Source organism: Dendrobates tinctorius, unplaced genomic scaffold, assembly GCF_039654945.1.
Source record: "Dendrobates tinctorius isolate UK_male_01 unplaced genomic scaffold, ASM3965494v1 ptg000059l, whole genome shotgun sequence".
Lineage (NCBI taxonomy): Eukaryota > Metazoa > Chordata > Amphibia > Anura > Dendrobatidae > Dendrobates > Dendrobates tinctorius.
The window spans coordinates 6,335,847-6,363,326 of NW_027361727.1; the positions used below are offsets into that span (position 1 = coordinate 6,335,847).

The 27,480-nt window shown below is 44.3% G+C and overlaps 1 protein-coding gene across 3 annotated transcripts in view; it reads right to left on the bottom strand.

Annotated features, from left to right (window-relative positions):
* Nucleotides 1-27,480, bottom strand: part of MICAL2 (microtubule associated monooxygenase, calponin and LIM domain containing 2) — a 318,733-nt gene that overhangs the window by 14,006 nt on the left and 277,247 nt on the right. For all 3 annotated transcript variants that reach the window (XM_073578364.1, XM_073578366.1, XM_073578365.1), the window contains 3 exons: nt 22,810-22,898; nt 17,509-17,601; nt 7,384-7,477 (listed from right to left, as the gene is read on the bottom strand). In XM_073578364.1, coding sequence (XP_073434465.1) covers nt 7,384-7,477; nt 17,509-17,601; nt 22,810-22,898 — 276 coding nt within the window. The remainder of the gene's footprint in view (nt 1-7,383; nt 7,478-17,508; nt 17,602-22,809; nt 22,899-27,480) is intronic.

Consider the following 27,480-nt stretch of genomic DNA (forward strand, 5'->3'; position numbering starts at 1 on the left):
CTGCATTGGTTGCTCTTAGGGGCACAGCACTGGGTGCAGGATCATGTGCTCCCTAGTATTGGTGGGGTACGGGGGCTCTAATACAGAAATTGCACTGATGACTCTGATTACCTTCATGGTACGTTTGTCAATGGCCAGAGCAGAAACATTTGGCTGGGTTAACGCAACGTTCACCTGCACTCAGCATTTTTTTTCCTTTGCTTCTGCCTAAATACCCTAGTTGAAAAAGTTTTTTTTTCCTTTTTTTTTTTCAGACATGCTTCCAACGCATCCTTTGACTTCAATAAAGAAAACTTTGGTATTTGCTTGACCTCCTTTAGGGTATCTTCTAGATGTTGGCGTACCCGCCAAGTTTTCCAAAGCGAAGTCTCTTTATTGGCATTTTTCTTCATCGTTTTTGCAGCGGATAAAAGTTCCACAAGTTTTGAGTGGGAAGAAGAATATGGTGTGAACTCAGCTTTAATAATACGAAGTGTAAAATATATATATATATATATATAGGGTTTATTTAAAGATTTGTATTTTAGTAATAATAAAAACATAAAATAAATAACCAAATGAAATAAAGCCATAAAATGGCCTCCATGTCCCTCTCAGAAAACAGGATTTGGAGATGATTCCGAGAGACTCGTCCATAATTCCGGCCCATTGTGAGCAGCTCATCTTCTCTTTAGGACTTTATTGCATTTTGTCTCACCCACGGATGTTCTCGGCTAATTCGTCCGCCTGCTGAATGGATGTCGGCGGCCACAAAAGGATCTTTTCATTCCTCGCTACCATAATTATTAGAGGCGAAACGACATAAATGTTATGGAGAAGTTGTGTTCGGAGCCCCGTCTCCTCGCTTCGTTATTCTCAGCCGCGATAATTTTCTAATTATCTTAACATTACTTACAGAGCAATTTGAAATGTATCACTACAGATGAAACGAGGCTGATTTAATAAGCGCAGGACAATGACTGAGCCGCCGGCCTTATTATACATGACAGCCATAAGAGGGATCTTAACCCTTGTCATAGCCGAGTGATAACTGCTAAATAACAGCCAGAGCCCCGCCATGTTCTGGAGTAAGCGGGGATGAGAGCTCGCTGCACTGCAACAAAATGCAATTATAGGCAGAATTCAATATATACTTTTCTACTGAGATCTACATTAATATTTTTTTTGCTTCCTAATTCCGCTCCTTTATGGGAAATTTGGATCGTTCTATTTCTACTTATTGTGGCTCAATGTTTCCTCAGGGGTCAACGAAGCTGTTTATTCGAGGCTGAAAAATGTATATTAACTAATTAAAAGAAAAAGCATAACATAAGCATCAGATAGGTTGAGATACCATCTCTGGCCCCCCTGACCTCTGTGCCAACAGGTGAGGCGGTGATCACTAATCCCTCTTAATATCCATTTTCATTGCTCTCATAAACTTCAATCACTGCCCAAAAATGGCCGCCTCTCCATTAAATCTCCATCTGAAGGCAGCAGCCTCCTCTCCGGAAACACAAACATCAGGAGAACTAGGAATCCCCACTGACCTGCATTTTATAAGGTGAGGCAGCCTCTGCATCCAGATAAAGATTGAATGGATGGATGGATGGCTGCATAAGTCTTCAATAAATAGGACTTGTCACTTGCCATAACTATGTACAGTGTGTAAAAAAAAAAAAAAAAAAAAAAATGAATAAAAAACAAAAAAGAAAATTCAGGTGTAAATGCCGCTGTTGTCCTGAATCCGGAGATGTTTTTCTTTCTTTCCTGCGCCTCTCCATTCCTGAGATATGGCCCCATCTTCCTTGTACGTAAATTTAGTTTAGTTAGCCAAGTGGGCAAGGTCCTCAACTCTTCTCTGTGGGTGTGTTCTTGGGAACCACGCCCACTTGGTAAAACAAGACTAGATTCATATACAGGAAAGAAGGGTCCATATCTCAGGAACGGAGAGGCGCAGGAAAAAAAGAAAAACACCGGTGGATTCAGGAGAACAGCGGCATTTACACCATGTAAAAAAAAAAAAAGTAAAAATTTCAGGTAATCTTTATATAGAGGATTTGAAGATGGATATGTGACCCCTACATAACCGACATTAAGAACATAATCTTTTAGGGAAAATCCAAAACCCATATGAATAGTGCAAGTCTCTAGGCATTCTCTGTCTTTCTAAACAAGGCAAGAAAATAATTGTACATCCAAATAATTCCAGCACACAGTGCCCATATAACAGCCCTATACAGCACTGGAATATGACCACCCTACATGCTTTTTTGGGCTCAAACAATACTCCATGCAACGACTGAAGGAAGAAAATCAGTGCGTTCTGCCTCAATCTTTTTGACAAAATGTCTAGTGCAACTTGGCATCGATCTGTGTGGTCTAAGCAGTGGGACAGGGAAAAAGCAATAACGTCATATCATACTGGCTTTAGATTGCCAGCTCCAAAGATCAGGGCTCATGGTCATATGTAGCGACACCGTGATGCCGGATATAGATAATCAGTTGTGTCATCATGACCTCAGAGGAGAAGAAATGTCTAAAATTCCAACTTATTCATATCATTTTAATGTCAAGTACAGCAGCAGAAATCAGATTTGTAACCTCTGTAGCAAAATTAAACCATTCGTTAACTCGTCTGACGATGAACCACGCCAGAACGACGACACCACTAAGAACAAATGTCGCCTGTAATGGGTTAATTGGCCGGTTAATACATATTACTCTCATTTATCAGCGAAACTCGGCTCTTATGTCTGCCTGAAAAGACACATTTCACAATTAGCCAAATAATCTGCTGCGTCCCAATCAGCTCAAAGAGGCCTTAATGGTGGAAATGACATTACTGCTATTTATAGTGGGGGGTAGTGGAGAATGTAACAGCTCAGGGCTGAGGGAATTGTCAATTAGTATCCATAGAGAAAGAATACAAAGATAATCCATCTATCTTGCTAATCTGGCTTCTCTGTCCATCTATCCAACTTACCATGTACCTAAGAGTTGTAGATACCATATTACTTGTGATCATGAAATTCAGGGCTATATTTCTATAGATTATTCTTGACTATCAAAGGGTTGCTGTTATGTATCAGGGGGTGTTATAATGTATCAGGCTTTTATATATCGGGGTGCATATGTGTCAGGCTGCTGCTATGTATCGGGGGGGTTCTTATCATGTGTCAGGCTGTTATATATCACAGGTTTGTTATGTATCAGGCTGCTGTTATAATGTATCAGGCTGTTTTGTGTCGGGGGTGTTATAATGTATCGGGCTGTTATATATCGGGGTGTTTATGTGTCAGGCTGCTGTTGGCTATCGGGGGGTTTATCATGTATCAGGCTGTTATGTATCGGGGGTTCTTATCATGTATCAGGCTGTTATGTATCGGGGGTGTTATAATGTATGAGGCTGTTATGTATCGGGGGTGTTATAATGTATGAGGCTGTTATGTATCGGGGGTGTTATAATGTATGAGGCTATTATGTATCGGGGGTGTTATAATGTGTCAGGCTGTTATGTATCGGGGGTGTTATAATGTATGAGGCTGTTATGTATCGGGGGTCTTATAATGTGTCAGGTTGTTATGTATCGTGGGGTGTTATAATATATCAGGCTGTTATATATCGGGGTGCTTATGTGTCAGGCTGCTGTTGAGTATCGGGGGGTTTGTCATGGAACTGGCTGTTATATATCAGGGTGCTTATGTGTCAGGCTGCTGCTATGTATCAGGGGGTTCTTATCATGTGTCAGGCTGTTATATATCATGGGTTTGTTATGTATCAGGCTGCTGTTATAATGTATCAGGCTGTTATGTATCGGGGGGTGTTATAATGTATCAGGCTGTTGTATCGGGGGGTGTTATAATGTATCAGGCTGTTGTATCGGGGGTGTTTTAATGTATCAGGCTGTTTTGTATCAGGCTGTTATATATCGGGGTGCTTATCTGTCAGGCTGCTGCTGGCTATCGGGGGGTTTATCATGTATCAGGCTGTTATTTATCGGGGGGTTTATCATGTATCAGGCTGCTGTTATGTATCGGGGGGTTCTTATCATGTGTCGGGCTGTTATATATTGGGGTGCTTATCTGTCAGGCTGCTGCTGGCTATCGGGGGGGTTTATCATGTATCAGGCTGTTATGTATCGGGGGGTTCTTATCATGTGTCGGGCTGTTATATATTGGGGTGCTTATCTGTCAGGCTGCTGCTGGCTATCGGGGGGGTTTATCATGTATCAGGCTGTTATGTATCGGGGGGTTTATCATGTATCAGGCTGTTATGTATTGGGGGGTTTATCATGTATCAGGCTGTTATGTATCGGGGGTTCTTATGTGTCCGGCTGTTATATATCGCGGAGTTGTTATGTATTAGGCTGTTATTGGAGAGATTGTTGCCAATATTTTGTTCCAATACAGGAGGTTATCGGAGTGAAGAGACTTATATGCCATGCATGCTCCTCTGAGAAATTAAATATGCAAATTGCCTTTTCATAGAGGAAGAGGACTTGAACTCTAGTGCCAGCTATTGGAAGTAGTAATATGAGATTCTGGTTTGGCTTTTATCCTAAGTCATATGGCAAGGTTCATTAAAGAGTCGGTATTGACTTTTAGGATTGCTACTTTCAATAGGCGGCGCTAGAGTTCAGGTCCTCTTCCTCTATGAAGAGGCAATTTGCATATTTAATTTCCCAGAGGAGCATGCACAGTGTATATAAGTCTCCCCACTCTAACATGCCAGGCCTGGCATGGGACTCTCCCTAAGGAGAACAGTTACCCCTTAGATCCCGGTCAGACGCCTCTCAGTTAGCCAAATCAGATTTATACTTTGCACTGATGAGGGGCAAGACCCTGAAACACTGTCTGCAAATTGAGATTCTGGTTTGGCTTTTATCTTAAGTCATATGGCAAGGCTGGTTAGAAGGTCGATATTGACTTTTAGGATTGCTACAGGTGGCACTAGAGTTCGGGTCCCCTTTCACGCTGAAGAGGGAATTAGCTAATAGCTGACACCTGCGAACAGATATTCCAGCCCAAGCTGACTGGACTTTGCCTTCTTAGGTCATTCTACACATTCTCACTCGGATTGAGATGGCCACTTCAAAACATCAATTTTGTTGGTCTGGAACCAGGATATTTCCCACTTGCTGGTGTGCTAAGGGTTAGGTTGTGTGCACACGCTGCGGATTCTGCTGCAGTTCCGCAGCGGATTTGGCCGCTGCGGGTCCGCAGCAGTTTTTGCTGCGGTGTACAGTACCATTATTCCCTATGGGAATTAAAAACCGCAGTCCAGACGGTGCGGATTTTTCCGCGCGGCTTTTCTGCGGTTTTGAAACCGCAGAAAGAATTGACATGTCAATTCTTTCTGCGGATTCCGCTGCGGTTTGCCATCTCCTCCATTGAGATGAAAAACCGCAGGTCTTTTGACCTGCAGATTTACCTGCGGATTTTACAAAATCCGCGAGGCCAAATCCGCACCTAATCTGCAGCGTGCGCACACACCCTTACTGTCCTACTACAACACCCATACCAAGAGAATAAGGCAACATGACCTCTTCCAGTATTTTGATATCTACAAACTGGTCCGTGGTGCCTGGTATGTGATAAATAGGCCCATCTCCATAATAGGAGACATTATTCCCAATCCGTTCTGCGAGCACATCCAGGTCTTGCAGTCTTCACACTGTGCTGTAGCCTGAATTCAGCGTTTGTGGGTCGTCTCACAAACGCTCTGCAGCCTTTGCGCCACTTCTCTTTAGTCCAGTCAATGTGTTCTTTGGCAAACTGTAACCTTTTCCACATGTGGTTTTTTTTTTCCAGCAATGGTACTTTACAGGGTTTCTTGCAAATACTTTGGCTCCTTCTAATGGTTGCAGGACTCACAGGTGACAGCAGATCTTCTTGGATCTCCCCGGAGCCGACCAGTGGATGCTTTTCTGGCATTCTTGTTATTCTATGATCTATGCTGATGGTACTATTTCTTTTCCTACCATGTTAAAACATTGGAAATCTTTTTAGCTGAGCAACCAAATATTTTCTTTCCCCTCCTCCATCAACGCTCGTTCTCCTTTGGTACAATATCTGGAACGACCCATATTACTCACTGAGCCAGGGCTAAAAAAGAGCAAGGACAACATCTGCTGCCCTCCTTTTTTAACTAAGGGCCATACTTGACCCTCACTAATTGAACTCCGCACTGCTAATTAATTAGGACACCCCCCTTTCATCAAATGAGTCAATTACACCCAATTAGCAGAGTGCACGTCACGACTGTCTATTCTGTCGGTTGCCCATTACTCGCCTACACCTAGTCATGAATTATTTTCCATGTTGTATGGTCTTTTCTGCCAAAAACAGTAATTAAACACATTAGTGATGCTAGACTGGCATTATTCTACACACAACTGTATATCTTGGGTGTCCTGATGGATCAGCAGGTCGTTATCATGTACGCGGTGTATTATGTACCACAGGTATTATCATATATCAGGGTGATTTTCAGGTATCTGGGGAACTTTATAATATATATTCTGGGGTTGTTGTTATGGATCAGGAGGTTTTAGTTGTGAATTTCTTCCAGATCGAGGGGGTAGACATCGTGCACCTGGAGACATTGTTATGTATCTGGGGCCATGTGTCCAGGGGTTCTGCTGTGTCTCAGGGTTATCATATCTGGAAGTCATAAATTATATTTTTCTGACAGTCACAGCATGAATATAATTAATTGATTTGTTAATGGGTCATTTAAATGTGACGTAACAAATCTGAACGTTATTAATCATTTATCTAATTAGATCACGGCGTTTAATATTTCGGATTTGGCTTCACTCAGGTCAAGAGTTCATTGTGAATATACATAGATAATCTGTGCTAATTATAGGGAAGACATCAGTGGGAAGGCGATACGGAGGTGGCCAATAATCCTAATATAATTACTATATGATTGCGCTTTATTAGAAAGCTCAGAGGTCTCATCTCCTGGGAGCGCTGCCATTACTTTGGATCTGTATTGGGCTGGGTTCCCCTGGGAGGACATTTGGGGTGGAAGGGATAGTTGTGATACTAGTGTTGTTACCAGCGAATATATATATAATATTTATTCTTTTTTTTTCATCTCATATCCCCTGTTTGTATAACAATGACCTCCTGGTTCAGCGCACAATGGTTGGCTAGTCTGACAAGTCCCTAATGGGCTGAATTTTTGGATATCCTTTTGTATTATCCGGTCTGGTCAAGGCTATTCCACCTTATCAGCGCCATGATATGGAGGTTATGCAAGTAGTGTTGTTCTGCTCCAGGTTGGCACGGCCACTTGCATCCCCCATATTGTATATCGTGGGCCATCTTCTTTCCTCTCACCCATGTTCCTGACCTGAAGGAGATAACATACCATGTTAAAATTTTTTTTTACCTGTTTCTCCTCTAAAAGCCTTCTCCAGTTTGATGCCTTGTACGTCAAGGGCTCGCTGCTTTTCTTCAGTTTCCTCGAGCTGACGTTGTATTGTCTACGGGAAGAAAGCTTTGTTTTACAATGTTACACTTGGGTCTGAATTCTATAAGTCTATTGCTGCTAATGTCCAAGCGCCCAAAAAGGAAGTCGGAGATTTTCATTTTAATAATATAGATTGTGATATGAAAAAAGCCTGACCATTTCTTAAAAAAATACATATACAGTAAATTAAAAACCTGATTTAAACAATAAATCATTTTCTGATGACACATTCCCTTAAAGGGGTTGCCTGGGATTTTGTTTGGGTCAAAACCAAAGCTTGCACCTACTGAGGCCCTTGAACATCCCAAATAACTAGTCATTTACCTGGTGGTATTCTTATGTGGAATTAATGGTCCTCAGGCCACTTGGGTGCATGGGCCATGATAACAGAGCTTCCATGGCGCGCACAACAGCTACTCTCCTGTGCACAGCGACTCTGCACCCATTTGGCTACTGCCCCCTATCTCTGGGCTTAGATACGGATGGTTTACAAGAAAGCAGAGATGGAGCTGCCAGGAGAGATTCTGCTTTTCTTGTAATTACTTATAATGAATGGTTCAGCGTCCATGACTGCATTATAGACGGTGCGCCTGCCGCGCCGGGGATCGTGCCGGTGGTAGATGTACTGACAGTACCCATTCCCTCCCCCACCTCGGCCAGTGAGCGCTCCCCGCTCTCCTTTATAGCGTTCCTTCAAGTCATAATGATTTTTGAGCTGTTGTAATCTGGTGTAAAGGATGTGAACGCTTCAGAGACCTTGGAGAACAATGCGAGCGCCACAGAGCACAATTCCTGACAAACAAGGGCATTATTAAAGGTAAAAAGTTAAGTGTTATCCTTTCATGAAAGTGATTGACTGACGATTCTGTTATTTAAACTCACAAATTCTTTCCACGTGAATAAAAAGTAAAAATTTAATTATAAAAAAAAAAAGGAAAAAAACAAGTGCGACCATCTGCAGATGATGCTTCACATAGAAAAGTATTCTATAAACCTCCCTTGTAATCATCGGATTCAGTACCACTCCTCCTGTCATATATATATATATATATATATATATATATATATACACACACACACACTGCACAGTACCACTCCTCCTGTATATATACACTGCACAGTACCACTCCTCCTGTATATATACACTGCACAGTACCACTCCTCCTGTCCTGTATATACACACTACACAGCACCACTCCTCCTGTCCTGTATATATACACTGCACAGTACCACTCCTCCTGTCCTGTATATACACACTACACAGTACCACTCCTCCTGTCCTGTATATACACACACTACACAGCACCACTCCTCCTGTCCTGTATATATATATACACTGTACAGTACCACTCCTCCTGTCCTGTATATATATATACACTGTACAGTACCACTCCTCCTGTCCTGTATATATATATATACACTACACAGCACCACTCCTCCTGTCCTGTATATATACACTACACAGCACCACTCCTCCTGTCCTGTATATATATACACTGTACAGTACCACTCCTCCTGTCCTGTATATATACACTACACAGCACCACTCCTCCTGTCCTGTATATATACACTACACAGCACCACTCCTCCTGTCCTGTATATATATATACACTGTACAGCACCACTCCTCCTGTCCTGTATATATACACTACACAGCACCACTCCTCCTGTCCTGTATATATACACTACACAGCACCACTCCTCCTGTCCTGTATATATACACTGCACAGTACCACTCCTCCTGTCCTGTATATATATATACACTGTACAGTACCACTCCTCCTGTCCTGTATATATACACTACACAGCACCACTCCTCCTGTCCTGTATATATATACACTGTACAGTACCACTCCTCCTGTCCTGTATATATACACTGCACAGCACCACTCCTCCTGTCCTGTATATATACACTGCACAGCACCACTCCTCCTGTCCTGTATATATACACTGCACAGCACCACTCCTCCTGTCCTGTATATATACACTGCACAGCACCACTCCTCCTGTCCTGTATATATACACTGCACAGCACCACTCCTCCTGTCCTATATATATACACTGCACAGCACCACTCCTCCTGTCCTGTATATATACACTACACAGCACCACTCCTCCTGTCCTGTATATATATATACACTGTACAGTACCACTCCTCCTGTCCTGTATATATACACTGCACAGCACCACTCCTCCTGTCCTGTATATATACACTGCACAGCACCACTCCTCCTGTCCTGTATATATACACTGCACAGCACCACTCCTCCTGTCCTGTATATATACACTACACAGCACCACTCCTCCTGTCCTGTATATATATATACACTGTACAGTACCACTCCTCCTGTCCTGTATATATACACTGCACAGCACCACTCCTCCTGTCCTGTATATATACACTGCACAGCACCACTCCTCCTGTCCTGTATATATACACTGCACAGCACCACTCCTCCTGTCCTGTATATATACACTGCACAGCACCACTCCTCCTGTCCTGTATATATACACTGCACAATGCCACTGCTCCTGTATATATACACACTGCACAGTACCACTCCTCCTGTATATATACACACACTGCACAGTACCACTCCTCCTGTCCTGTATATGTACACTGCACAATGCCACTGCTCCTGTATATATACACACTGCACAGTACCACTCCTCCTGTCCTGTATATATACACACTGCACAGTACCACTCCTCCTGTCCTGTATATATACACACTGCACAGCACCACTCCTCCTGTCCTGTATATATACACACTGCACAGCACCACTCCTCCTGTCCTGTATATATACAGTGCACAGTACCACTCCTCCTGTCCTGGATATATACACTGCACAGTACCACTCCTCCTGTCGTGTGTGTGTGTATATATATATATATATATATATATATATATATATATATATATATACACATGCTGAAGAGCCCGGCGCTGCCCGGGTATAGTAGCTAACTGTGGTTAGTTATAGCAAATTATAATTATTCTCCATCCCATAGTCCCGTGCCCATATACCCATCATACATAGACCGCAAGATCCTGAGCCGGTATAGACTCAGTGCCCACAGTCTGGTCATCGAATCCGGCCGACACAGGCAGAGCTACAAGCCCAGGGAGGAAAGACTGTGCCATCACTGTGACCAGGAGGCCCTGGAGGATGAGACCCACTTCCTGCTACACTGCTCCAAATACTCAGCAGTGAGGGACAGTCACTTCAGGAGACTCTCACATCTCTTCCAGGATTTCACCACCATGAAGGAGGAAGAGAAAACATATATCCTGCTGGGGGAAGAAGAGGGAGCAGTGGAGATAGCAGCGCAATATGTGAGCGAATGTCATAGACTGCGAGAAAGAGAACTATGATATGCCATGGACTTCTATGGCCCCCACCCTGAATATGCCCCATCCCCCCCCCATCCACCTTCCCTATGCCATGGACTTCTATAGCCCCATCCTGGATCTGCCCCCACCCACCGTTCCTACAGCCCCTTCCCAACATCCCTACAGTCCCTATCCCTACTCCCTTTTTGTACACTTGCTTTGGCAAAACTAATGTGTATTTAGTCCTGCCAATAAAGCGTCTTTGAATTTTTTTTACATTTTCATATCCACGATTCCATAGTCCCATGCCCATATACCCATCATACATATCCTCCATCCCATAGTCCCATGCCCATATACCCATCATACATATCCTCCATCCCATAGTCGAGTGCCCATATACCCATTACACATCCTCCATCCCATAGTCAACCATTATGACATCATATTGAGCGTCGGGGCTTGCAACCTATGATGACATCAGCGTCGCTATGGCAACCATTGTGACATCATAATGAGGGGCGGGACTTGATACAAACACACTTTTTCCCCAGTATGTAGATGGGGGCAAAATTGTTTGGTGAATTGGAACGCGCGGGGTTAAAAATTCACCTCACAACATAGCTTAGGACGCTCTCGGGGTCCAGACGTGTGACTGTGCCAAATTTTGTGGCTATAGCTGCGACGGTGCGGATGCCAATCCTGGACATACACACATACATACACACTTAAGCTTTATATATTAGGTATATATACACTGCACAGTACCACTCCTCCTGTCCTGTATATATACACTGCACAGTACCACTCCTCCTGTCCTGTATATATACACTGCACAGCACCACTCCTCCTGTCCTGTATATATACACTGCACAGTACCACTCCTCCTGTCCTGTATATATACACTGTACAGTACCACTCCTCCTGTCCTGTATATATACACTGCACAGCACCACTCCTCCTGTCCTGTATATATACACTGCACAGTACCACTCCTCCTGTCCTGTATATATACACTGCACAGTACCACTCCTCCTGTCCTGTATATATACACTGCACAGTACCACTCCTCCTGTCCTGTATATATACACTGCACAGTACCACTCCTCCTGTCCTGTATATATACACTGCACAGCACCACTCCTCCTGTCCTGTATATATACACTGCACAGTACCACTCCTCCTGTCCTGTATATATACACTGCACAGTACCACTCCTCCTGTCCTGTATATATACACTGCACAGTACCACTCCTCCTGTCCTGTATATATACACTGCACAGCACCACTCCTCCTGTCCTGTATATATACATTGCACAGCACCACTCCTCCTGTCCTGTATATATACACTGCACAGTACCACTCCTCCTGTCCTGTATATATACACTGCACAGTAAAACTCCTCCTGTATATACACTGCACAGTACCACTCCTCCTGTCCTGTATATATACACTGCACAGCACCACTCCTCCTGTCCTGTATATATACACTGCACAGTACCACTCCTCCTGTCCTGTATATATACACTGCACAGCACCACTCCTCCTGTCCTGTATATATACACTGCACAGCACCACTCCTCCTGTCCTGTATATATACACTGCACAGTACCACTCCTCCTGTCCTGTATATATACACTGCACAGCACCACTCCTCCTGTCCTGTATATATACATTGCACAGCACCACTCCTCCTGTCCTGTATATATACACTGCACAGTAAAACTCCTCCTGTATATATACACTGCACAGTACCACTCCTCCTGTCCTGTATATATACACTGCACAGCACCACTCCTCCTGTCCTGTATATATACACTGCACAGCACCACTCCTCCTGTCCTGTATATATACACTGCACAGTAAAACTCCTCCTGTATATATACACTGCACAGTACCACTCCTCCTGCCCTGTACATATACACTGCACAGCACCACTCCTCCTGTCCTGTATATATACACTGCACAGTACCACTCCTCCTGTCCTGTATATATACACTGCACAGCACCACTCCTCCTGTCCTGTATATATACATTGCACAGCACCACTCCTCCTGTCCTGTATATATACACTGCACAGTAAAACTCCTCCTGTATATATACACTGCACAGTACCACTCCTCCTGTCCTGTATATATACACTGCACAGCACCACTCCTCCTGTCCTGTATATATACATTGCACAGCACCACTCCTCCTGTCCTGTATATATACACTGCACAGTACCACTCCTCCTGTATATATACACTGCACAGTACCACTCCTCCTGTCCTGTATATATACACACTGCACAGCACCACTCCTCCTGTATATATACACTGCACAGTACGACTCCTCCTGTCCTGCATATATACACTGCACAGCACCACTCCTCCTGTCCTGTATATATACACTGCACAGTACCACTCCTCCTGTCCTGTATATATACACTGCACAGTACCACTCCTCCTGTCCTGTATATATACACTGCACAGCACCACTCCTCCTGTCCTGTATATATACACTGCACAGCACCACTCCTCCTGTCCTGTATATATACACTGCACAGCACCACTCCTCCTGTCCTGTATATATACACTGCACAGTAACACTCCTCCTGCCCTGTATATATACACTGCACAGTACCGCTCCTCCTGTATATATACACTGCACAGTACCACTCCTCCTGTCCTGTATATATACACTGCACAGTACCACTCCTCCTGTCCTGTATATATACACTGCACAGCACCACTCCTCCTGCCCTGTATATATACACTGCACAGTACCACTCCTCCTATCCTGTATATATACACTGCACAGTACCACTCCTCCTGTCCTGTATATATACACTGCACAGCACCACTCCTCCTGTCCTGTATATACACTCACTGGCCACTTTATTAGGTACACCTGTCCAACTGTGTGTTAAGACTTAATTTCTAATCAGCCAATCACATGGCGGCAACTCAGTGCATTTAGGCATGTAGACATGGTCAAGACAATCTCCTGCAGTTCAAACCGAGCATCAGTATGGGGAAGAAAGGTGATTTGAGTGCCTTTGAACGTGGCATGATTGTTGGTGCCAGAAGGGCTGGTCTGAGAATTTCAGAAACTGCTGATCTACTGGGATTTTCACGCACAACCATCTCTAGGGTTTACAGAGAATGGTCCGAAAAAGAAAAAAAATCCAGTGAGCGGCAGTTCTGTGGCCGGAAATGCCATGTTGATGCCAGAGGTCAGAGGAGAATGGGCAGACTGGTTCGAGCTGATAGAAAGGCAACAGTGACTCAAATTGCCACCCGTTACAACCAAGGTAGGCAGAAGAGCATCTCTGAACTCACAGTGCGTCGAACTTTGAGGCAGATGGGCTACAGCAGCAGAAGACCACACTGGGTACCACTCCTCTCAGCTAAGAACAGGAAACTGAGGCTACAATTTGCACAAGCTCATCGAAATTGGACAGTAGAAGATTGGAAAAACGTTGCCTGGTCTGATGAGTCTCGATTTCTGCTGCGACATTCGGATGGTAGGGTCAGAATTTGGCGTAAACAACATGAAAGCATGGATCCATCCTGCCTTGTATCAACGGTTCAGGCTGGTGGTGGTGGTGTCATGGTGTGGGGAATTTTTTCTGGGCACTCTTTGGGCCCCTTGGTACCAATTGAGCATCGTTGCAACGCCACAGCCTACCTGAGTATTGTTGCTGACCATGTCCATCCCTTTATGACCACAATGTACCCAACATCTGATGGCTACTTTCAGCAGGATAATGCGCCATGTCATAAAGCTCGAATCATCTCAGATTGGTTTCTTGAACATGACAATGAGTTTACTGTACTCAAATGGCCTCCTCAGTCACCAGATCTCAATCCAATAGAGCATCTTTGGGATGTGGTGGAACGGGAGATTCGCATCAGGGATGTGCAGCCGACAAATCTGCGCCAACTGTGTGATGCCATCATGTCAATATGGTCCAAAATCTCTGAGGAATGCTTCCAGCACCTTGTTGAATCTCTGCCACGAAGAATTGAGGCAGTTCTGAAGGCAAAAGGGGGTCCAACCCCTTACTAGCATGGTGTACCTAATAAAGTGGCCAGTGAGTGTATACATTGCACAGTACCACTCCTCCTGTCCTGTATATATACACTGCACAGTACCACTCCTCCTGTATATATACACTGCACAGTACCACTCCTCCTGTCCTGTATATATACACACTGCACAGCACCACTCCTCCTGTCCTGTATATATACACTGCACAGTACGACTCCTCCTGTCCTGCATATATACACTGCACAGCACCACTCCTCCTGTCCTGTATATATACACTGCACAGCACCACTCCTCCAACACTGTATATATACAGTGCACAGCACCACTCCTCCTGTATATACACACTGCACAGTACCACTCCTCCTGTCCTGTATATATACACTGCACAGCACCACTCCTCCTGTCCTGTATATATACACTGCACAGTACCACTCCTCCTGTCCTGTATATACACTGCAGAGTACCACTCCTCCTGTCCTGTATATATACACTGCACAGCACCACTCCTCCTGTCCTGTATATATACACTGCACAGCACCACTCCTCCTGTCCTGTATATATACACTGCACAGCACCACTCCTCCTGTCCTGTATATATACATTGCACAGCACCACTCCTCCTGTCCTGTATATATACATTGCACAGTACCACTCCTCCTGTCCTGTATATATACACTGCACAGTACCACTCCTCCTGTCCTGTATATATACACTGCACAGTACCACTCCTCCTGTATATATACACTGCACAGTACCACTCCTCCTGTATATATACACTGCACAGTACCACTCCTCCTGTCCTGTATATATACACTGCACAGTACCACTCCTCCTGTCCTGTATATACACTGTAGAGTACCACTCCTCCTGTCCTGTATATATACACTGCACAGTGCCACTCCTCCTGTCCTGTATATATACACTGCACAGTACCACTCCTCCTGTCCTGTATATATACACTGCACAGCACCACTCCTCCTGTCCTGTATATATACACTGCACAGCACCACTCCTCCTGTATATATACACTGCACAGTACCACTCCTCCTGTCCTGTATATATACACACTGCACAGCACCACTCCTCCTGTATATATACACTGCACAGCACCACTCCTCCTGTCCTGTATATATATACACTGCACAGTACCACTCCTCCTGTCCTGTATATATATACACTGCACAGCACCACTCCTCCTGTCCTGTATATATATACACTGCACAGCACCACTCCTCCTGTCCTGTATATATATACACTGCACAGCACCACTCCTCCTGTCCTGTATATATATACACTGCACAGCACCACTCCTCCTGTCCTGTATATATATACACTGCACAGCACCACTCCTCCTGTCTTGTATATATATACACTGCACAGCACCACTCCTCCTGTCCTGTATATATATACACTGCACAGCACCACTCCTCCTGTCCTGTATATATATACACTGCACAGCACCACTCCTCCTGTCCTGTATATATATACACTGCACAGTACCACTCCTCCTGTCCTGTATATATATACACTGCACAGCACCACTCCTCCTGTCCTGTATATATATACACTGCACAGCACCACTCCTCCTGTCCTGTATATATATACACTGCACAGCACCACTCCTCCTGTCCTGTATATATATACACTGCACAGCACCACTCCTCCTGTCCTGTATATATATACACTGCACAGTACCACTCCTCCTGTCCTGTATATATATACACTGCACAGCACCACTCCTCCTGTCCTGTATATATATACACTGCACAGCACCACTCCTCCTGTCCTGTATATATATACACTGCACTGTTATGAGCTCATTTTCTGGGTTACCTCTGGCTTCTGGTCAGGGGGATGGAGCTGGCTGTGCTGACAGAGGAGTAGGACTATCACCTGTGTATCCACCAAACTTCTGCACAACACAACTGATGGTCCCAACCTCATTTATAAGGCAAGAAATCCCACTTCATAAACCTGACAGGGCACACCTGTGAAGTGAAAACCATTTCCGGTAACTACCTCTTGAAGCTCATCAAGAGAATGCCAAGAGTGTGCAAAGCAGAAATCAAAGCAAACGGTGGCTACTTTGAAGAACCTAGAATATAAGAATATTTTCAGTTGTTTCACACTTTTTTGTTAATTATATAATTCCACATGTGTAAATTCATAGCTTTGATGCCTTCCGAGTGAATCTACAAAGTCATGAAAATAAAGAAAACTCTTTGACTGAGAAGGTGTCCAAACGTTTGGTCTGTACTGTATATATATATATATATGCATTCTATGTGTCTATATCTATTCTTTCGTTTCTTTATTAAACCTGTCAGTGAGTTTACTGTATCGCGCACTGAATTGCCGGCTTTGCTAAAAGACACCTGGTGCGTATTTCTCGCAGGTCACATGTGTGGTCCGTGTGTAATCCGTATTTTTTGCGCACCCATAGACTTGCATTGGCGTATTACGGGCGTAGTACGCTGACAATCGCAGCATGCTGTGATTGGCTCGGACTGTAGAATACGTATGAGAAATATACGGCTGGTGCGAGGGACCCCATAGAGAATCATTTGTCCGTGTCTAATGCGTGCTTTTTACGCCTCTCACTCGTCCGTATTCCTCGCCAGTGTGACCCCGGCCTAACACTCAGGATCTCTCTGGAGATGGGGCTCAGCTCTCACCTGGGCTTTGTGAAGCCTCTTTAGCTCTTCTTGTTTCGCTCGCAGTCTCGCTTCTCTTTCTACCTTTCTTTGCTGCTTGGAAGCCCGGATGCTCTGATGGAACAAGACAGTGGAAGGGAGGGGTTAATAAAAAGCTGACTATAATACAGAATAAACAGGGAGGGGTCCATTGTCTGTGGTTCAGGGGTACAAGTAGGACTATCCAGGTAATTGTAATCTAGAGGAGGGTCATGCTTCAATGGCTTTTCAATACAGTGGAAGAAACAAAACATCTGTCAGATTTGTCAAGTCTTAGAGGCAGTCACCCTACTTTCCATGAGAGCAGTTACTGGTGACCAAGAAGCAAAAGTTCACACTGATATCATTATATAGAGTGCTTGTGTTACTATCCCGATATTATGGAACTGCTATTTAAGCAATTTTGTTATTTTAAGTTCCTTCATTGTGGCGTTCACGGATCATCTCACTTTTCAAGGCTAATTCTCCTTTTAGGGTAGAAGAGTCCAGAGTCCTGCAGGCGCTCCGCTCCAGACTCCCTGCCAAATCGGGGTGTAATGTACGGTGCAAGGACACAATCCCGAAGCCATCGCTGTTCTCAAGAGATTAAATGTCAAAGCGGAGGAGTCAAAGGGGCAGAACTGATCCGGCTCCTGGATCCGGAGCGCTAGGAGCTGCATGAATGCTAAGCTTCCGGGTTCCTAGTATGTTCATAGTAACAGGTCTACATATCAGACCTGCTATACAGCTATTTTATATCTAAACTACGAAAAAGGAAAAATTATATATATATGCAGTTACAAGATTTTTTAGGATTTTTTTTATCACGCATCTTGTTATTTTGGCAATTATTAGCCTTGGGCTGATGCTAAGGATAAATGGCAAAATACCACCACCAGCTGGTAGTAAAAAGGTACTGCATGTGCACCCTAAAAATGCAAAGTTTATAAAAGGTCAACAGCGTCTTATAGTACAGCAGTGATATAAGAAGAGCGTGTGATGGATGCTAGTGTCTCTAGAGTTTCTTGGCACTGGATTATAGGGTTATATCCTACTGGAAAACTAGTTGTACAGCCGGCATCTTCCCAAGCAGAAATTATGATATGGGTGGATTCACACAGTCTGTAATTATACGGTCCTGGAAAAAAAACACCAAAAATGCTGATTTTTATACGGATTTGCCATTAAACTGCTGCAGATTTCTCCCTCCTTATTTTCGCAGGAATTTTAGTGTTAAATCCACATGTCAGACAGCGGAAACGTCACTAAATTATGATCCGTGTGAATCTGCGTTAAATGTATTCAGCTCCTTCCTAAAATCGCAGGGTATTGACACACCTCTAATGTACTTCCAGGCTAATTTGCATGTGGCGTCAAAGTCTGTTTTCCTGAGCGCTGAGACATTATATTACTACAAAACAGGTATCACTTTTGCTATACTAGGACCTATACAGTCAGACCGCTGGTTACTGATGGAAAACCATCCAGACAGATTCTAGGCAAAGCAAGAGATGTAGGGTGTTGCTGACTGCTGGGATGGAGGCCCTATGATGTCTTAGTCCCCTCGTAATATTGTCCCTATATGCTGAATCAGATGATTACAGGGGGCTAAATGTAATATTGTGTCACCACTTCTTCCAAGAAGTGTAACAATGGCATTCTTCTCTCTATTCCGAGTCTTGAAGGAACCCATATATGGTGCTATCTAGCTGGACAGGGCCTCCTGCAGAGAAGGGGTTAATTATAGAAAGGAAAATACATGGTGCAAGGTCTAAAGCACAATTAACCTTTTCAGTTTCTGCTGTGTGTGTGTGTGTGTGTGTGTGTGTGTGTGTGTGTGTATATATATATATATATATATATATTTATTGTAAGGTAGCGCTGTCATTCGGGTAGGGGATACTCGCTTGGCAGCCAAATAATCACATCCAGCACAGGTTTTCCATAAAACAATCACAGTCCATGCGGTTTATTTAGGCATCATAAACCCACAGCACCAACATAAAGTTCATATCAACAGCATAGAGTCCATGACAGAGCTTCCCTCTGTTATCCCTGTGGTCACACAGGTTGTGCAATGTCCAGCACACAGGCTCTCTTAGGCTACTTTCACACATCCGTTTTTGCTATTCCGGCGGCGTGTGGTGAAAAGCCGGAGTGCCGGAAGCGGCCCAGAACATATGCATCGGAGAGAGATGCGTCTGAAGTTCCGGCGTTTTGTTATGGGCATGATGAGTCACACTGAGGATGAAACGAAGTCGCGCACTGCTGAACGGGGTAAGGAGAGAGAGAGGGAGAGGGAGAGAGAGATTCGGGCATGCGAAGAGGCTAAATGCCGGAAAGCGTTGGCCGGATCAGGCGAAAGACTGATCCGGAGGCCGGAAGTCCTCATTCACTTTCATTGTGACACAGTGCCGGGAGCGCCGCATCCACGCTTGTCCGGTTTTTACGCCGGAGAAAAAAACGTTACAGCATACGTTCTGTCCGGCCGCCAGACACCATGTTTTCGCCGGATCCGGCAAGAAACGGAACAAACGCTGGCACATGCGGCGCCATCCGGCGCATGTTATGATCTATGAAAAAAACCCGCATCCAGCGGTAAAAAAAACGGATCCGTTTTTACACACACATGCCGGATCGAAAACCGGATGTGTGAAAGAGGCCTTAGCCTCACAGTTATATCCCCTCTCTGGGTTTACCTCACGGTTGCTTCTCCATACTGCAGACATTCATTCCCTGCAGGGAACTATCAGGCACTTGCAGCCATTAACCACAGCCACTTCACATGCTATTAGGCAGGAAGCCCCATCTCCCAGCGGGGCCTTCCACAATGGACCAACCGGGTCCATGCATTCACCTCCATGTGGCCTACCCTGGCCACCTTATATGGTCCGTAGCCACGCCCACCGGGTCACATGGCTATGACCTCATCACAGGTCCTTCAACCACTCATACACACTTTATAATAGCGTTCTTAAACACTCCCCCTGGGTGGGTTTGTAGGTAACTGGTGCAGCCCATCTCACCAGTTACCTGGAGACTTCCCAAACACATTGAAACAGCTCCTCAGCAGTATCACTGCTGATCAACACACACACAAGTCTCCATCCCAAGGCCACCCACCTTGAGATACATAACGGTCATTCAGTATTCTGCCACTCGTCCTCTCCCCTGGGACATTCACACAGCGCCCCCTAGCGGACACAGTGGTCACTACACCACAATATATATATATATTGTGATAAAACACTCCGGGATCGCCTTTGCTGGGGTCAAAGGCCACGTGGGTTTAGCATGAAACTCAGGCGCACAGCCGGGATTCGGACATAACTGACGCTGGGTCAGGTTTATTTCAGGTGAAAGCAAAACATACAGGAAATAAAACATAAAACAAATCCTTGCCTGTCTGGCACCAACTAAACAGGGTCCGTACTAACTACCAACTGGCGGGCTTCTCCCAGCCAGCCAAACCAGCGTTACCGTAGCACAGCTTTCACTCACAAGTGTCGCTCACACAGACAGACTCTCTGTGTCCCCAGGCTGCGCAACTAACACACCAGCTGGCATCCTTATATATCCACCTCCCATTACTCATTAGTAACCAGGTGAGATACTGACCAGACTAGGCCACATAGGAAAGGAATCTGGGCGAGATATACCTGCCCTCATCCACTATTCCCACATGATTCTCACTATATATATATATATATATATATATATATATGTATGTGTGTGTGTGTGTGTGTGTGTGTGTGTTACACTGATATGATCATAAGGGTCGTGTATTAAAAGAATTGCAAGTAATGTAAAAAAAAATAAAAAAGCTCCCGCCCCAGTACAGCTCACACAACTAAGGGCTTGCTACAATGTATCAGTGTTGGTGACTGTTATGCTGGAGCTGAAGTAAAATACTGAACATGTGAACGTGGCCTTAGGCCTGTTTCACACATCAGTTTTCCTGTTCAGTCTAAATCCGCCAAAATAGCGGAAAACGGATCCACAGGCGGACTGACAGGAACAGGTGTCACCGGATCGGCGTATGTACGGATCCGCCGATGGTTTAAATTTAAAGGAACACGCGCCGGAGAGGGCGATGTCGCGGGAGTGCTTCTCCATGTTGTAATGTCCGGGAGGCCCGTGATAATCGGATATGCCGGGAGTCCCGCGATAAGAGATCGTGCGCACGAAGGAGGAGATCGCACGATGGGAGTAATCGTCCCGTGATAATGGGCCAACGCGCGATGGGAAACGGGGAGAGAGAGAGAGAATTTTCTTCCAGCAGCCAGAGAAGATTGAGGGTTAAAAAGGGAAAATGCGGATCCGCTCAGCAAAAAAAGTTACAGGCTCCGTTCGGTGATCTCAGCGGACGCCAAAATTTTGGCGGATCCGCACAAATACGGACACAACGGACGATCATCAGTCAAAATCCGCCGATAATGCAAGTCAATGGGGAAAAAAACGGATCCGCCAAGAAAAATGGCGGATCCGTTTTTTTGCCAAATCGGCAGATCTTGACTGATTGTCAAAAACGGATGTGTGAAACAGGCCTTAGGGTATGTGCACACGGTGTTCTTAAAAGGGTTGTCAACTACTTTAATATTGATGACTTATCCTTATCCTGGGGGTTCGACACCAGACACGCCCATCAATCAGCTGTTGGCCCTGGCCAGGTACTGCACATCCGCCCCTAATGAATTAAATAGGGGGTAGCTGTGCAGTACCCGGCCATGGCCACTACGGTAGACAGAGCAGCTCTGTAACTGAGCACTTCCCACCGACCCAGCTGATTGGGGGGAGAACCAGGTGTCGCACCCCCAGCAATCAGACACTGATGACCTATCCTACGGATAAATCATCAGCATTAGGGCACATACTCACATGCGAGAAACCTGGACGAGTCTCCCGTCTCAATACCGTCACTGCCGTCTGCACTCGGAGCGGAGTGTGTGGCTGCATGTATTTCTATGCAGCTGAATGCTGCGATCCGAGTGCCGGGTATTGACGTGCGAGTCTCGTCCGAGTTTCTCGCATGTATGAGCCCTTAAAGTAATGGACAACCTCTTTTAAGAAGCTTGCGGACCCATCAAGAGTCCCCATAGCATAATAAAGGACATTAAATTCATGGATAATAACTTCTTTGGGAATAGAATTTCCTGAGTTAACAGGTGAATTAGAATTTTGCCTGATACTTTCATCTTTAGTTTTTTCTTTTTTCCTTTAACTGTTTTTAATTTTGCAATTTTGATAAAATAAAGTGTTAAACCTGTTATGTCCTCTTTACTGTCATATGTCATTTATTATTACCTTAAAGGAAGACGATCGGCCCCTTGTGCTTTCCTCGTCGGACGAGCTGTTGTAATTCTCAGATTTTGTTGTTCTGGAGCTTTTCATTTCTGTAATATATAAAAGTAAATATTTGCCTTGACACTTTCATGGTTCTTCTGCAACACCGGCCTCAGTAGTGACCCCTAGAGGTCACTATAGGTTTGGGCAATATCCACACCCTGGGGCTCGGGGTACAGCTCCCAAGCTGCTGTCTGATTCCGATCAGTCATTACTAACCAGGTAGCATGGCGTGGCAGCTCATGATGGAGACACTTAGAGACAATGCCTAATTACAAATATTGCCATGTTTCCTACATGATTGTGTAACGCTCGCCATGCATTGGTAATTGAATGCACATAAAAAGAGTCCTGGTCCCTGCCAGCTCTTAAATAGATTAGCTTCATACGTCTTTGCTGTCTGGCACCGCTACACCACATGACATCTGCTCCGTGGCGTCATTCAGTCTGCTGCTTCTTTAAAACACAAAATCTAACAGCAGCAAAGTATGAAGACATTGCTGTTGTGTCAATGCTCCCAAGAAATATTTAATAAACATTTCAGTCATTTAATCCCCCAAAACCCTACAAAGAAATGCTTCAAAGGTATATCCATATTATAGGAATAGCATCAGGTCATCAGTGAGAGCGATCTGTAAGGTGGTGCAGAGGGGGAGCAATATAGGAGGTCATCTTAATATATAAAGCTCCTCCCCACAAATGTGACATTGATCAGCTATCCTGAGGATAAGTCATCAATGTCAGTGCAGTGGAAAATCCCTTTAAAGGAAATCTGTCAGTAGAATCAACCCTCATAAGCAATGGAACTAGAGTCAGGGCCCCAGTGCAAGATTTGGACTGGGGCCCCCCATCCTGAAAAATATATATGTATCTGCGCATTCCAGCCTGATATAAATGTCCCTCATCCTGGTATATATATATCCCACCATCTTGGTATACAGTGGTGAAAAAATGTTTGCCCCCCTTCCTGATTTCCTATTCTTCTGCATGTTTGTCACATTCAAATGTTTCCGATCACCAAACAAATGTAAATATTAGACAAAGATAACACAAGTAATCACAAAATGCTGTTTATAAATAAATAAATCCAAACCTACAGGGCCCTGGGTGAAAAAGTGATTGCCCCCTCCTTAAAACATAAATTAACTGTGATTCATCACTTCGTTGGGAAGCGGAGTTCAAATTCCTTAGTCACAAGCAGGCCTGATTACTGCCACACCGGTTCTCAAACAAGAAATCACTTAAATAGGACCTGCCTGACAAAGTGAACTTTACCAAAATATCCTCAAAAGCTAGATATTATGCCGCGATCCAAAGAAATTCTGGAACAAATGAGAAACAAACTAATTGAGATCTATCAGTCCGGAAAAGGTTATAAAGCAATTTCTAAAGCTTTGGGACTCCAGCGAACCACAGTGAGAGACATTATCCACAAATGGCAAAAAACTTGGAACAGTGGTGAACCTTCCCAGGAGTGGCCGGCTGACCAAAATTATCACAAGCGCAGCGACAACTCATCCAAGAGGTCACAAAAGACCCCACAACAACAAAGAAAGAAATGCGGGCCTCACTTGCCTCAGTTAAGGTGAGTGTTGATGAGACTGGGCAAAAATGGGCTGCATGGCAGAGTTCCAAGAAGAAAACCACTGCTGAGCATTATGAACATAAAGGCTCATCTCAGTTTTGCCAGAAAACATCTTGAATCCTCTGTGGACTGACGAGACAAAAATGTTACTTTTTAAAAGGTGGATGTCCCATTACATCTGGCGTATAACCAAGAAGTATCGTTTCTCCTTGCTTTTATCCTAAGTCATGTAACAAGGCTCGTTAAAGGGTCGACATTGACGTTTAGGATCGCTACTTACAATAGGTGGCACTAGAGTTCTAGTCCTCTTCCTCTCTGAAGAGACAATTTGCATATTTCCCAGAGGATCATTGTGGCTTTAAGTCTCCTCATCTCGGCATGCTTAGCATGTCATTCTCCACAAGGAGAAACAATACTTCTTGGATATCGGTCAGACGCCTCTCACACAGCTAAACTAGATCTCACACTTTGCAGTGACGAGGGGCAGTATCCCGAAACACAGTGTCTGCAAATTGAGATTCTGGTTTGGCTTTTATCCTGTCATGTAACAAGGCTCGTTAAAGGGTCGACATTGACTTTTAGGATTGCTACTTCCAATAGGTGGCACTAGAGTTCTAGTCCTCTTCCTCTCTGAAGAGACAATTTGCATCTGGCGCATAAGTAACACAGTAAAGGACATCATACCAACAGTAAAATATGGTGGTGGCAGTGTGATGGTCTGGACCTGTTTTTCTGCTTCAGGACTTGGAAGACTTGTTGTGGTAAATATAACCATGAATTCTGTTGTCTAACAAAAAATCCTGAAGGAGAATGTCCGGCCATCTGTTCGTGACCTCAAGATGAAGTGCACTTGGGTTATGAAAATCTAACATGGATTTTTTAAGTAAACACATTAGCCTCATCAAGCCTAAAATATCTGTTTTGTATTAAAAAGTCTGGAGACAGATCCTCTCTATGCAAAGGTGAAAGATCAGATACATAGTAGATTAAGTGACAGTAATGTACTGAAAAGTTGAGGGGAAAGATGTGCTGCAAATCAAGGAAGGTAGCTGGTCCTGCAAAACTGAGGAAGACGGTGATAAAATGCTGCAAAGCAAGAGAGGAACGATGTGCTGCGAAACAAAGAAGAAGTCATGAGCTGTAAATAGGACTGTGCTTCAAAACTAGATGGGACTGATGTGCTGTAAATCAAGGAAGGTAGCTGGCTCTGCAAAACTGGGGAAGAGGGAGATGATAAAATGCTGTGAAATGGAAGAAATGATATGCTGTCAATAGGGATATGCTGCAAAACTAGAGGGGAAAAGGTGTGCTACAAAACAATATGGGACTGATGTGCTGCAAAACTAGAGGGGAAAGATGTGCTGCAAAACAAGGAAGGAATGATGTGCTGCATATACAGTATGAGGATAAGCTGCAAAACTAGAGGGGAATGTTTTGTTGCCAAACAAGGAAGGAATACAGTGCTCCAAATAGAAGAAGGGGGAAATGTCCAGGAGAATCTGTGATTGATGTATTAAATTGTAACAATAGGAGCTAAGACAAGGAGCTGCACGCTCCCTCGATTGTGGCGATGTCCCTATGACAATCCTCCATGTCCTGAGCTTTGGTAATTCAGCTATGACATGGGAACACCTCATAGGCAATATGATTATTATGTGGGGGGGGGGGATTCTCTTTAGCTCCACGTCCCATCAGCCCAGGACTATACTGGACCTTGTAGTAACAAATAGCTGCCAGTTACATTTTACTCCATACCAAGAAGAATTGAGGAGTTTTACCTGTTGGACACATCCTGTTACCATAGGAGCAGTTATGAAAGCCGTTATCTCATTTACCATTGGAGCAATATTGTTTTGCTGTGTGGCCCCTGCACCTGCTCTGGGAAATAACAGATACCAAGCGAGTGGGGCAGAGGGTAAGGCTGCCGCATCTTGTTTTAGAAGCCTGTAGTGTAACAATTGGAATTCATCTCTGGTTGCGGAAGAAGACAGCAAATAATTGTTCATCATCTCCACGTAAGACCCTACCCTGACACCGATAGGCACTGCGCATATGATTACCTTGCAAATATGGCGAGAATGTGACAGTCGCCCTCCGTAATGGAAAAAGGGGCAGTAGCGCATGCACAGAGTTAGGCGATATTCGGCGGGACAATGGGCCAAGGCCCTGAATGAAAATCTCAGAAAGAATTATTATACAGGTAATAGAAGCTGTGTCCATGGAAAATGATCCATTTAATGTGTCAGGACCTGGTGTAGGTGCGCAGAAGGAATATTTTTACATTCTATACCAAGGGGGCGTTGTTCACAGGGTAACTATGCAGAGCAGCTAGACACCCCCTTAACCATTACTAGCCCATTAAGGGTGCAGACAGACAGCTGTATAAATCAGACCGAGATCGGAACTCAGTGCACCGGCCAGCTGGTGGTTATCCTGATACGAGAGTGACACCTTCATGTATTACTATGTAGCTGTCACGCTCGGGTTGGGAAAGTCGCCGGCCATCTTACTGCATCCGACCTAAAAAGGCCCATATCTACGGAACCATGTAGAAGAATGGAGAAAAAAAAATGGGAATATTCCAGGCACACACATGATTTAGTACAAGAACAACCCAGACATTTTTGAAAGGGTTCTCTGCATCGGACAATCAGTACTTGTTAGAAAGGTCACTTTACAATTTGCTGTTAAAGTGTCTCCCAGATGAAACCCCCATCAATCATCTGTGATCTACAGAAAACTCTGGCAGTAAGTGTATAATTTCCCTACAGTGCCACCACTGGATAAATTAAGTATTACATGATGCTAATTTAAATCAGTGAACTAATTGTATCATGCGGGACAAGATGGGTTCTCACACTCTTTCTAACCAATCCTTTAAAAGATATTTGAAAATGGGTTTTAAACCAGGGAATGTGTCATATGAAATGGTGGACACCAACCCAGTGGTGCTATACCAATACAGATAGCGTTTTAGCACATCACTGTCATCCTAAATAGCAGATGTCAACTACCGTAATTCCTGGTCCATATTTGATAATTTTATA